This window comes from Paracoccidioides lutzii, assembly GCF_000150705.2.
Source record: "Paracoccidioides lutzii Pb01 unplaced genomic scaffold supercont2.9, whole genome shotgun sequence".
Taxonomy (NCBI): Eukaryota; Fungi; Ascomycota; class Eurotiomycetes; order Onygenales; family Ajellomycetaceae; genus Paracoccidioides; species Paracoccidioides lutzii.
The window spans coordinates 823,170-836,540 of NW_015440955.1; the positions used below are offsets into that span (position 1 = coordinate 823,170).

At 44.4% G+C, this 13,371-nt stretch overlaps 5 protein-coding genes across 5 annotated transcripts; 2 read left to right on the top strand and 3 right to left on the bottom strand.

Annotated features, from left to right (window-relative positions):
* Positions 1-407: 407 nt before the first annotated feature.
* PAAG_03923 (TRAF-type zinc finger protein) lies at positions 408-1,903 on the bottom strand (the record flags this gene model as incomplete). The annotated part of the gene is made up of 2 exons (XM_015845107.1): positions 408-1,286; positions 1,400-1,903. The coding sequence occupies 2 exons, from the start codon at positions 1,901-1,903 to the stop codon at positions 408-410; spliced, it is 1,383 nt and encodes a 460-aa protein (XP_015702196.1).
* A 2,068-nt stretch (positions 1,904-3,971) lies between these two features.
* Positions 3,972-4,887, top strand: PAAG_03924 (v-SNARE; the record flags this gene model as incomplete). The annotated part of the gene is made up of 2 exons (XM_002794285.2): positions 3,972-4,165; positions 4,260-4,887. The coding sequence occupies 2 exons, from the start codon at positions 3,972-3,974 to the stop codon at positions 4,885-4,887; spliced, it is 822 nt and encodes a 273-aa protein (XP_002794331.1).
* Positions 4,888-5,808: 921 nt separating this feature from the next.
* On the bottom strand, positions 5,809-6,358 carry PAAG_03925 (hypothetical protein; the record flags this gene model as incomplete). The annotated part of the gene is made up of 3 exons (XM_002794286.2): positions 5,809-5,925; positions 5,999-6,111; positions 6,226-6,358. 3 exons carry the CDS (start codon positions 6,356-6,358, stop codon positions 5,809-5,811), a joined length of 363 nt encoding a protein of 120 aa, XP_002794332.1.
* Positions 6,359-8,593: 2,235 nt separating this feature from the next.
* Positions 8,594-9,700, top strand: PAAG_03926 (aquaporin; the record flags this gene model as incomplete). The annotated part of the gene is made up of 3 exons (XM_015845108.1): positions 8,594-8,935; positions 9,073-9,373; positions 9,462-9,700. The coding sequence occupies 3 exons, from the start codon at positions 8,594-8,596 to the stop codon at positions 9,698-9,700; spliced, it is 882 nt and encodes a 293-aa protein (XP_015702197.1).
* Positions 9,701-12,369: 2,669 nt separating this feature from the next.
* On the bottom strand, positions 12,370-13,118 carry PAAG_03927 (hypothetical protein; the record flags this gene model as incomplete). Its single annotated transcript, XM_002794288.2, has 2 exons — positions 12,370-12,591; positions 12,720-13,118. 2 exons carry the CDS (start codon positions 13,116-13,118, stop codon positions 12,370-12,372), a joined length of 621 nt encoding a protein of 206 aa, XP_002794334.2.
* Positions 13,119-13,371: the final 253 nt, after the last annotated feature.

A 13,371-nucleotide genomic window follows, 5' to 3' on the forward strand; every position in this document is an offset into this window, starting at 1 on the left:
AAAGATATTATAAAATATCAAAAGATCTCCGAAGAGTCCTTTTTTAATGTTAAGACAACTCAACATATGAATTAAGCGTCTCTTAACTTCCATGATGTCAGTCATGATGCCCGAAAGGTCATTAGAAGGTATCAAAAAACGAAAAAAGAAAACGGTTATTAAATTTACGTAAAATCCCAACACGTACCCTCTAGCGCATAGCCGGGGAAATGTACCATTGAAAATCACATAAACATCCCTTAAACCATTCTTTTGAGCCTTGTTTCAGAAACACCTCTTCTCCAGGGAAAGCCACCAAGGTATCAATTACGGAGACTAAACCCCAAACTCGTGACTCCTACCCAATCATCGAGAAAAAGCCAGCCATAATATCCATTCGTTAAAATAATGCGTCGTTTCCATGAGGGTCACAATTTCGTTCCTTCACGGCTCCCATCGCTGAGCCGTCTGTTTCTTTGAATGGGAGGTGAAGGGGCTGAGGGGTTGGTAGCGGAAGCACTTATGGCCATATTCCGAGAGCTATCACTAGCAGAAGGTGCTCCAGTGGCTGAGTCATTGACTGTTCGCTGATTCTGATGCAGCCTTGGGTTCATAAGCCAATGGACCTGCATCCGGATGTTGTTGACACCAGCACTTATGTGGGCCATTTCGTCTCTAAGCCTAAGGCTCTCGTTCAAAATGGACATATTAAGGCGGGCATCAATATCAGAAACTGCATTGGAGAGTTGAGTTACTTCGTCTCTCAAAGACTCGTGGATGGAAAGGAGGTAAGTGGTTGTATTCGAAGGAGGTGGGCCGGATATGGATTCTTGAGAAACGAGAGTGACGGCATCTGAGATGCTACTCGTGGGGGCGCCTGAAGTGGAAATGTTGGGTATTTCAGATGATAAAGAAATCGGGGAATCACTTCTGACTATCGGTAAAGCTTCTGGTTTAGAACTAGTTTGCGGAGGAGAAATCTGCGCAATGGTCGAGCGAATATTCGCAATGCTGTCTTCAAGAATCTCGTTTCGTTGCCGCAGCTGTCTTATTGTTGAATCCATGGATTCTATACGCGACGCTTGAGTTTCCAAATACGGTCCCAGTGCGACCAAAGCGCATGATTGCTCGTGTTGCGTAAGCTCAGTCATTTTTAGCTTAACTGGACATCCGAATTTAGCAGCATGACAAGATCTCGTAGCCAGAAGACATGTCTCCAAATGTTTTTGCAATTCATAGCGACATAAAATAGTGTGGCAATCGGGGCATTCGGCTTTCAAACTGGAACATAGTTCCTTTGTATGTGTCTATCAACATAAGAGTCAGCGGCTGCATCATCGGTGAATCCCATCTCCCATCTTCCTCAAAAAAAAAAAAAAAAAAAAAAAAAAAAACCTGCCTCGAAATCTTGTTCCATCACAAGTTCTGTGCAGTTGTCACAATCACGGAGTTCATGCAAACACCGTCGGTCAGGATCTAGATCTTTCTTCCTTATCATGTAATTACAGTTCTCTCCAGGACAATACATTAGCCGGTAATCACAGTATTTATCCACATGGGCTTGTATATGCCCACGTTGAATTATCTCCTCGCATCCTTGGGCGGCAAACGGGCATTTCACACACAAATCATCGCACATGCTAATTATTATACGAGGCACTTTCATGAAGGTGGCCATCGTGGGTGTTCGACATGAGGGGCAAGCAAAGTTGTCGGGCGGCGGTGTGAACGGCGTGTGTAGAGGAGACGATTTGATGCAGGAATTGAGGCATTTTTGGCAAAATATGTGATCGCATTTCAACCGAATGGGTCGTATAAAAGGACAGTGACATATTGGGCACATAAGATGTCCGTCGTAACTGGAGACATACTCGAGAGCTCGAAGGTCCACGAGAGAATCAGGTTCAGGTTGGTCGGCCTCCATGGTTTCCTTTCCCGCCGGAACCATTCCAGCCTCCGTCAACGAAATCAGGTTAAGCAGATTTTGAACAGTCAGATACGCAGAATACGATCCCAAGCTCTTTGATGGACCAATTTTGCGATCCAAAAGCTGCGCGAGAGGGACGTTAGGAGTGCGTTGACTGCGAAGATAGGTAGGTAGTCCGGGGATATGATGAGGTTTATGGAATGAAGACTAGAATTGGCCGAATATATCCAATTGAGGTAAATAGCGCTTGGCAAACACCCATCGAACGAACAAGCGTTTGCTGTCTAACTTTAAAGGAAGAAGAAATCCATGGATGATGTAGGGACAAGGATAGGGGATGCGAGTCATGTGATAAAGTTCTTACTCATCTGCGACAGCTATTAGTTAACTGGCGTAGTCGTAGTCAATCACCCAAACGGATCATAATCACCTAACGGATCACATTCATGTAAATCATTCATGCTTATTAAAAAATTCAGTATGCCAACCACCCTCACTATGAGGGCTTCTAATCAGGAAGCCAGGCTTTATTCGTCATTAGAGCTTATAAAGCTCAGCAAATTACAACTATTAGAGCTGCTTCTAAGTTATTCCTCTCTGGCTACAGACGACACGGTCAAATCATATACACAAAAATGCTCAATTAAAAAAATTCAAAACTGACCTCTACAGAAGAAGAGTCTCTAGTTCAATGAATAATCTCCATGGATGATAGAGGACAGTCTCTCTGAATTGCAACTGTATGAAATATGGTCAATCTACTACTTGGGGCATAGATTCAGTGCTTCTACTATTGTAGGAGAATGTTGAGTCAATAGATTTATACAATGACATTATGAAGTAAAGACAAAGTCCTCACACAAATATGACTATCAGTGAGCTCAGTGTGAGGATTCAAAAATTCTACATGAATGATTTACCTTGGTGAATCATACAATAAAAAAGTATGAGAGGTTGTGCCAGAGGATATTCACAACTTTAAGTAAGATTGACTTTATGATGAGAGTTACCTCAACAGTCAGAGTAGTCACTAGAGCTGAGAAAGATATTAAGTCATCTCTCATATAGCCAGGGAATAGAGAAGAGATGCCAGCTGACCATGCATAGTACTGCTATATTAGCAAAGAAAAACACAGAGCTGAGAGCTGTCAACACCAGGCAGAATTGAAAGAGAGAGAAATTATGGTTTTATATAGCTAAGAAAGAAATTCTAATAGCTCAAGACATAGTGACGAGAACTGCTAGATCTCAAATCTAATCAATATACAGAGAAAGAAGTTGAGAATCTAAATCTGAGAAATAGAAAGAAAAGACTCTCAATCTGTAGTAAGTATAATGCTTTTGAACATATATTAAAACAGTGTCAACAGACTCTACGTGTCTATCCTATATAATTTCTATATAGAATTCCTCGTGGTTGTTGCTTGATTTGAAATTTTGTCAAACAGAATGGTGGGGGTTGATTACGTTAACTAGTTAATGCAGTTAACTATAGTTAGTAAACTAGGTAGATAAACTTGCACGTGCATCCATGCAGTTGGAGTATCTGAGCAACCTCAGCGATCGGTTATGAAAGAAGTAAGAAAATTTATTCCATGTCAAGCAGCCCTGATAATAAATACAATCCATTCTGCTTCCAGGAATGCGCATATAGCTGGATACAAATACGGGGATCAAAAGTGAAAGCCGGGGCGGGGTCGACAGCGTCATTGGACCATCACATGATTTGGTAGGGCTGGGGGAAGTGTAATGTGGTATTAAGCAACAAAGCACCAGTAGATTAGCGTATCGGAGTTACGGACCATCCAAAGAGCTGTGCCATCGATCTTCAGTCTTCGGCTAAACCTCTTTCTGGCGAGACATATTCATTATCTCTGTCCATCATCTCCATCATCACCTCTACCTGGCCCTCCTCGTTCGGTTATCCTGTTGCAATAGCCCTTGAATAGAATCACCGTGCATTTCGCTGGGAGAGACACTCAAAGCGCCAGTTTTGTTTTATAGCAGCCAGTCATATGCCGATTCCATTCCAGCTTACTCCGTACACCGCGACACAACTGCAGCGATGAGCAATCCGGCACAACTCTTCCTGCTCGCAGATCACATAAAGCTATCTCTTCTTGAGCGGCAGAGAGCAGTATCCCTCAAGCTCGAGCCTTTTTCTCAAGATGGCGAGATATCCCGTTCTCTAGATTCGCTACGGGACGGAGTGGAATCCCTTGCTTCGCAAATTGCTCATCTCGAGGAGACTGACGATCCGTAAGATAATATCCTTTTTAGCCATGGAAAGATATGCATAGGTATTTTGCTTCCTCTGGGCTCACTAACGATTTTCATCTTGCCTTTTATACAGGTCATCCGCGGATCTACGAGACCAGAAAATCAGCCTCAAAAAGCAGCTCGATGACCTTACATCACAATTTTATGGCAACAATAACCCCTCTTCGGATGCGACACTGAAAACCCCCAATGATTCCTCTCTAGCAGAGGATTTTTCTCGTGCGAGCAGCACGTCGACTACCTTAAAACACCCCGCACCGCAACATCCCATCTCGAAATCCGTTCGATTTACTGACTCCCTAGCCACGACAGCCGAAGAAGAAGACCCTAACCGGAAAGCCCTCCTTCACCCTTACCGTGACTCCCCATCTCCCCCAACCTTTGACCACTCCTCTCTTTCTAATCCTGAAATACACGCACATCACGCTCAGATCATGCAAGAGCAAGATGACGAACTGGATCGCCTTGGAGAGTCGATTGGCCGGCAACATGAATTAAGTATTCAGATCGGAGACGAATTGGAGGGACACATAGCCCTTCTTGATGAAGTCGATGGCTACGTAGACCGCCATGCGAGCAGACTCGATGGCGCAAAGAAGAGACTCGGGAAATTCAGACGGAACGCGGGCGAGGGTCGTAGCTTGATGACCATCATCGGGTTAATCATAGTCCTCGTGATATTGATTGTTATCTTGAAATAAAGTCTTTGTAACGGTGTTCTTTGCTAACCAACCTGTTCATGTTCATCCCTTCACCGTTCATTTTATCCTTTGACTAATTCCTATCTTACATTGGCGTTCTCTGGTTGAGTCCGAAAGGGATGTACACGATCATAGGCTTTACAGGTCGCACAGGCGTTTCTGAGCAAATGCCTGATTTATCTCTCTCATTATTATGTCGTTTTACACTCTACCTTATTTACACACTTACAGCAATCTTTTAAGTTTTTAGAATATTTCCCCTATCGTTACTGCTTTTCTTATATGTAAAGCTGTTGCCGATGCCTGTTGCTTGGCTTTTTGTGGCTTTTGTGGTTTTTGTTGAGTCCCCTGTTTTTTTAATCCTCGTTATTACACCCTGAGAACCCTTGTGTCTTATCCTAGATACATTTCTTTCCGAGGGAAATTATACTAACATACACCCGATACTAGATTTCTCATCCTTTCAGCAGTTGTCTTTTGACTCTATATTTTTTAGGTTAATGCAGCGCCCAACAGCAGCTACGTTGTTCAATTGAACTAACTTAAAAGCTCCTGTAAGTTAAAATACAGTATCATATCTCAACTTTTGTACTCTAAATCAAGCGATTTGCTTTAATCCCCATCCAATTTTTCCTTTTCATAATAGACTCGCGGACGCTTCCATTTTTAGTGGGTCAACTTGTTTTCCGTTTCCTCTTCCCCTCAAGATAAATACACTGTGATAGAACAAGCGCTTATCTAGACCTACGTAAAGCTGGAACTCCAGTCTAGAAAACGATCTCTTTCAGCTCCAGGAATGTTAAAACGGAGCAGGGTATGGGGGAAGCCATGAATAAATTTCGAGAGCCGAAGCTTTTCAACAATAATCGGAGTAATGCAACGTCCGATATTGATACTTATTGAGAGTAGACATTCAAGCTTTTATGTCCCCCGATTCCCAGTATTCGCCGGTTTCTGTCCCCCTGATTTTTCTTTTGGAAAGTATTTCTCTAACTCCTGCGCCTCTTCAGGGGAGATTTCGCCACGATCCGCTTTCACCTTAAACGCGATCCCAAGTTAGAACTCTTCAAGTTTCTTCCGATTTTGGGGAAGGGTGCCAACGGGTCCCTACAACTGCTTCACTGGCACTAGCCAACGACTCGTGCCACCGAGGATCTCCATCCTTCCGTTGTTGGTTGTGTTTTTCCTTGCTCGACTCGATTTCCTCCATGATGCCCTCTCGATCTGTTGTTGTGTATTAGCCAGGACTATGAAAAGTTACTTGGGTGAAAGGATAATTGCGAAATATCAATATATGATACTTAGAATGAGAATACACCGCATTGGAGTCCAACTTACGTCTATCAGTTTCTTTCAAGGCATTTCGAGCTGATGAATTGTGGAAGCCCTGGCTGAGGGGTGGCATACAAGCCCGCACAACGGAAACAGGGGTGGACACGAGACGAGATCTCGGAATTGCGAGGAATGACATGATGGGGCTTTTCTGTTTAGGAAGAGTGCAAGGTGGTACCGATGATGAGCTGGATTCTTTTGAAAAATCGTACCTAATCTATGTGGGTCAATCGGAATCCGTCTTCATGCGGCCAGGAGTTGGCGGGGGCAACAGTGCTCACTAGATTTCAGAATATGCAGTGGCCTCCAATGTTAAAGGAGGCTGGTCGTCAAAATAAAGATGGAGGTTGATGTTTTCTCAACGAAATGAATTTGGCTTTCTTTCTTTCGGTTGAAATGGATTATCCGGCGAAAGAGAGATATCAAGCAACCAATACCGCACAGGGTTTGGGAGGTTGGATATATATGCATACCATCCTGGTACGTAATTCGTGGATCCTTAGTGGGTTAACGCAAAACAAGTTGTGTACAAATTATAGTGTCAATGAGATGCAGTACACATGACGTCACTGGCCCAGATTCATCAGAATTTAGTGAACTAAACTACATATTACATAACTAGTTAGATAGTCACTGGATCTCGTTAATCTTAGTAATAAAGTTATTTTTAACTTTAGTTAACTAGCATGGAACGAAATTTCGGACAAATATTTACCCGCTCCTTTGCGATTTATTTCGCCGAAGTATCGCGCGAGAAACCGATTAACTGCCAATTCAACTTCATTTCTTCTTTTCATGCTGCATGATGGTGCGGGAAGTACTCCTAACTGTACAGTGAACCGAAAAGTGAAGGGATTGGCTATCGACTGAAGGCGGCAGGGTCGGAGAGCACTGTTATTCTCAGTGGATTCGATTGACCTCTCCCTCCCGATAGTCATGATAGCGTCGGACTTCCATCTCCTAATCCTCGAGATAGTCCAGTAAGACGGAGCATCAGCCACATTCGTTCAAATATCTATAACACCTATCTCTTCATTTAACTAACCCTGTTATCCTTGCTTGTGGACCACCAAGAACTGTCCATAAGATAACGGTGCCACTTTGCCAGTGCTATCTACCCTGCAAAATCCATGAAAACACAATATTCTGACAGAACTGATGATTGAACAGAAGCTGAGAAATTCTGTCAGCCCTCAAGAAGAAACCTCTGATTACCTGAGCGGGTCTCTCACTACAGCCCACATGACATATAGACAACCACGGGACTTTACAATTTAAACCTCAGACTACCCCACTGACGTTGAAGAAAGCCTCAATTTTAGTATCAAAGTCATTCCAGGTACTACTGGCCGTGAATCCTCTTAAGCCAGAATGAACCTCGCCAAATTCAGTGTCAGATAATAATCCACTATGTTCTTCAGCTAGCCTTCCTGCTAAGAGGCGGCAGAGCCTTTCATGGCATTACAACCGCAGATTCATCCCCTCCTCTTGACTCATGTCTCATGATATTCGATATTTGGAAATCTACCAGAATCCGGGATCCCCTAATTTATGATCCCGACGGATTTGAGACATGTGGCTCTCGCTGAAATAGGGCTCCCTACACAGTCCCGCGAACTGTCGCGTTGATTAGGGGTGTGGTATTTACCTTCGTCCCCATTCAAATGATAAACCTTCAGGGAAATCAGGTCTCCAATTTTCAAATCCACCCTGGCTTATGTAGGTTCAATGTGCGGTCTTTGGATGAGTGCAGGTATCTCCTCACAGTTAACTAAAGTTTAAAGTTGTGTCTCGAACTCAATAGTCCCCGCGATTATGCAGCTTAAAACATCCACACTGACACCTCATATCAGATATGGCATATTACGCCAAAAAAGAACCCGGTCACATCATCTTACCAGCCGAATTTAAATATGTCCCGGTTTGCTTTTAAATTCCTGGGGCTGATTTCGTTCCGGGCGGCAAAGCTCGTGCCTAGATCGTGATCGAGAACCGGGGTTGTATGCACGAAGTTTTGATATGGATCCGGTATGATCAGAAACGATAAACAAAGTTTCGCTACGATGCCTTGATGCGATGCCTACCGAAGCTGGCCTGATGTTATTATCACTTTGGGCGTTGGAGGCCCCTACATGCAATAGGCAAAATTGCCATAGAGAAAATGAATAACCATTTTTGAACCCTTGGTCGACTTTGGTTGACAGCTACGAACTCCCCATGCCATGGCAAGCCATTCCGGTTTCTGCCTTCGATATAAAGGAACAACTGTGGAACCGCCTCCCCTTTCCCTACGATGTTTCCTTTATAAAACTCTGCCAATATTGCAACAGATTCAGTCACTCCCCGAATACCTGAAGATCCCACCCCAGGAGCCATGAGCGCCCCAAACCCGCCCATCACCAGTAACAATAATCATGGCGGGTCCCCTCCCTCAGCCTTCCGCCGCTTTTCCACCCTCAGCACCCGCTTCCCAGGTGGCAATCTCCCAGACACATTCCGCAACAATTTCATCGCTACCCTAGGGGAATTCGTCGGCACTTTCCTCTTCCTCTTCTTCTCATACGCTGGCACGCAGGTCTCCAATGACCCCCCTCCAAACTCCGGCGCGAAACCAAATCATATCGTCTTGCTCTATTCCTCCTTGGCATTTGGCACCTCTCTCGCCGTGAACGTATGGGTATTCTACCGTGTGACGGGCGGGTTGTTTAATCCCTCGGTACGTCAATGCAGAATCAAACAGAATCCGTTCTGCTCTATTTTTTAACTCCCATCTACCTACGGTGGCCCTTCGCGCTGCTTTGCCTCCAAAAGCATTTTTTTCAAAATAAATACCCCTTAATAAAAACCAAACAGGTAACCCTTGCGCTCTTCCTCATCGGCTCCCTCTCGCCCATTCGTGCCGTGCTCGTCTTTGCCGCGCAAATTGTCGCTGGCATCGCAGCAGCCGGTGTGGTCTCTTGCCTCTTCCCGGGCCCACTAGTCGTATTCACGCGCCTGGGTTCTGGTACCTCAATACCGCAAGGTCTATTCATAGAGATGTTCCTAACTGCGCAACTGGTGATTACCATCATAATGCTAGCAGCCGTGAAGCACAAGGCGACATACTTGGCGCCATTGGGAATTGGACTGGCGTTCTTCTTAACGGAACTCTGTGGTACGTTCTTTGCTTCGATTGTTTTTCTTTTCACTCCTTCGGGATGTTTCTTGTCCGTTCCTTTCTTAAAAACTTACATATAATATAGGCGACCCCTTCACCGGTGGCTCCCTAAACCCTGCCCGCTCCCTAGGCCCTGACGTCATCAACCGCCAGTTCCCGGGCTACCATTGGATCTACTGGGTGGGGCCAGGGCTGGGCTCGTTGCTGGCGGTAGGAATGTTCTATATCCTAAAGGCGCTGCATTATCAGACATGCAATCCCCATCAGGATGATGACCATGAGAAGTTGGTGGAAACGGCGACACCACCGGGTGGGCATGCATGATGAGCGTTAACAAACAATACGACAGAACAGCTTGGGGAGCAAAAAGTGAAGGAGGTCAATAAGGAGGAGTTGGGAAGACCCTTTTGGGGGCGCATGGATATAGTGTGCAGATACCCGCAAAACGATATACGAGTAACTCCGCCTTTTTAATCGATATGTTTCCAGCCATTACTATACAGCACATTTATATAAAGTACCTGAATCTACCAAGAAACATCCCCACGCATGAAATACCGCAAAAATACCAGAGGTTTATTTCAACCCGTTTTACCGCAAGGCTTAGCAAATCAACAAGCAATGTGGTGGCCGCCAAGCCCAAGAGGCGGCAGGCAACTCAAAAAGTTCCCCCCTCATGTGCATGTTTTATTGGCTATTCCAACTAACTCTGCTTCCACGCCCCTTGGCCTTCTTCCTCCGCCTCTATGCGCCATATTGCATCAGAAGCATCATATCAATCAATCAACCCAACTGACAGACCATCTCAGCCCAATTCGTTTATGTAATCATGACAGGAGAATGTCTCTCAGTAGCTCAATGTCGGACGTCCCATCTACATGTAGTTACGGAGTGTTTACATACCTCAAAACCTATGACATTTGCATTGCAGCTTTTTTTTTTTTTTTTTTTTTTTTGAACATTATATTGATATATGTAACTCTGTAGGGAACACAGACTGTAGTTCACAGCAATTTGCAAGATTAACTGACTACAAAAGGATCTCAGAATATAGAAGTGAAAGTGAAGGTTAAAAACCCTGATGATGAAAATTATCGATTTAGCAGTAAATTAATGAAGCATGAGTTGATCGAGTGGAGAGCGCTAAGTTACTTCCCGCTTCCAACAAATTTCGTCTTGACTTTGACCGTTCTACTCATACCATCCATCCATTTACACTCGACGAAAAACTTCAACCCAATTTCTTAAATATATGAACGACACTTTACATTAAGACTATGGAATGAAAAATAAAATATATCAAAAAAAGGCTGTGATAAATTAAGTAAAAGAAGAATAAAATCTCTCAGTTTGCAACACACAAAATTAGCTTGAAACACAAATCAAAGAGAAAAAAATCACAGGGCGGGAGCTCCAACCCAACTAGATGTCAAGCCTCAGCTTCTCTTCCCAACCCAGAAAGAAAAACACCGACCAACATGACAGGGACAGACCAGCCAGGACAAAAAACAACCCAAAAAGAGATAAAAAAGAATTTGTGCTCTGAATATCAGATCAGATCAGACATGTTATGATATGAATGGCAAGTCCCATGAAAAAATGAATACTTGAAATAATCCTGCACAAACTCACACACACATACCCCATACACATGTTTAAGGCAAAACACGACTGACCAACCAGCCAACCAGCCAAACCCTGCTTGATAAACCAGATCGGATACACGGGAAAACGCAAACACTGAACACAACCATACACGCCATTCCAGATCCCCCACAGCCTAGATTTGTAACAAATTGATAGATAAGAGAGTGGTATGTAAATTAACAGAAAGTACAAGAAAAAGTAAGCAGGGCAATGTGATGTGATACGATGCGATGTAATGCAATGCGCAGTAAGAGAGGTTGTGAAGAGGCAAACCCACAAGGCTGTTGAAGAACCAACGCTAGATAGGCTGAAGAAACAAAAACAACTCCAAAAAGGCCCAAGGCGATATCAGATCATGTCAGAGCCCACATCCCACCCTCTTTTGTCAAGAAATTGCATATATGAATATAGAAAATCATATACATATGAAAAGAATAGAAAAGAGAGAACAAAACTTCACACCCAAACAGCAAAGTAACCGCTCATTCTATATGTATGTCATGATACGTCTTCCGATACCCTTTCTGGCCATCAGATTTTTACTTTTTGGCAACAAAAAATTTCGTTAACTGCCTTTTTTTCATTTTCGCTGTCCGCATCGTAACCGTAGAGGGAGGGAGGGTTAAATGGTTTTAACAAGGTAAAAAGGAGAGAAAACGAACGAAGCAATGATGCAGAAGCCAGGATATATCCATTTCGCATAGGCGCCGTTGCTCAAACACATGATCAAAAACTCAAACAGGAATATAAAAAGAGGGATGTATCGTCAGATGGTACATGGTATCACCAGGATAGAGTTTTGTAAATTGAAAATGTTGAGGGAAAAATGGAGGAAATTCGACGACGGCAGTTAGGACGTTTCATGTCGTATGTACAAGTAGAGAGGAATTTCTTGACGTGGTTGTGGTTGTCGGATTTTCGCATTGGCGGAAAGAATATTATCGTTTAAAAGCAAGGGAGTTCTGCGGATACGACTGAGAGGAAGTTTGGCTTTTCCTTTCTTCTTCTGCTTAGGGAAAAGCAGGTTGGTTCTCAAAAAAGGGATATCGAGTTGACATAAAACGACATATTGGCAGAATTTTGGAAGAGCGACAACATAGGGAGTTTGGGGCGAGAGGAGAATTGACATGATCAATCGATGAAGCGTTTTCAGCAGCCTTTTTTCTTTTTCTTTTCTTTTTTTTTTTTTTTGGTTGTTGTTTGTAGTTGTGTTCTACTAGTCGTTGGGGCTTGGGGGGAATATCTTCACAACCGCTCAATAGGAAGAAGGGAGGGCATCTACCATCTCTGCGTTGGACTCGACACACGCATGCCCGTACTCGGATTAACGATCGGAATAGCATTCCTTACCCTAACCCGCAGAGGGTTGATGGATCTTTCATCTGATTGAGATTATACCCAAAAGCAGCAGCCGCGGATGCTGATGCATTCGAGATCGAGGCTGGGGAGAGTGAGATTGACGGTGTCACCTGTTGGGCGGGCTGAATTTGGTGTTGCAAGGGCGAGGAGTCGGGGGAGAGACTTGCGAGAGAGGAACGATCGGAAGCGTAGGAGTGGATGGATTGGAGCTGTTTGTGAGAAAAGAGAGATTGTTAGGATAAAAGCGTTTTCAAGGATGGTGGTTTTGAGACTTTTCCATGATGGAATGAAAATAGGACATTTCTACAGCTAGGAAGAATTGAACTTTTTCACGTACATCGTCCTCTGTCAGGAGACTGGGACAGAATTCCAGGTCATCGTCAAGGTCGAAGGAGCGGCCTGCCTCGAAACGAGCACGGAAGGCAGATACTGCCGGTGCTTCAGATAGTTCTCTCATGCTTTTGACGCCTCGGAATTGGCGGTGGGAGGAACTGTTGTTGTTGTTGTTGTTGCTGCTGCCGTTGTTGTTGTTATTGCTGTTGTGTGAGGACTTGTGGGAACGGCGGGATCGACCACCATGGTGGGAGCTGGAAGACGAGGCAGCAGTATGGGAGGAGGGAGGGAGGGGATGCTGCTGCTGCTGGTGATGTTGCTGGTGATGTTGTTGCTGGTGTTGGTGGTGCTGCTGGCTTGCGTGGTGGTACTGTTGCTGTGGCGAGAAAAAATAGGACGACATAGTGGTCGTAGCGGGATGCGAGACCGGAATGACAAATTACATACAAGGTAAAAGGGGAATTAGGAGATGGAAGCCAGTCGATGGATCGATGGATGGATGGATGGATGGATGGATGGATGGATGGATGGGTGGATGAGGTAGGGGAAGCGAAGTTAATCGTTGTTGGGCGTAGGGGGAACTGATGAAACTGGGGGGGGGGGGGGGGGGGGCGGGTGTTTTACGGTTTGGTGGTCGTTGGGAGCCGAGAGAGAGA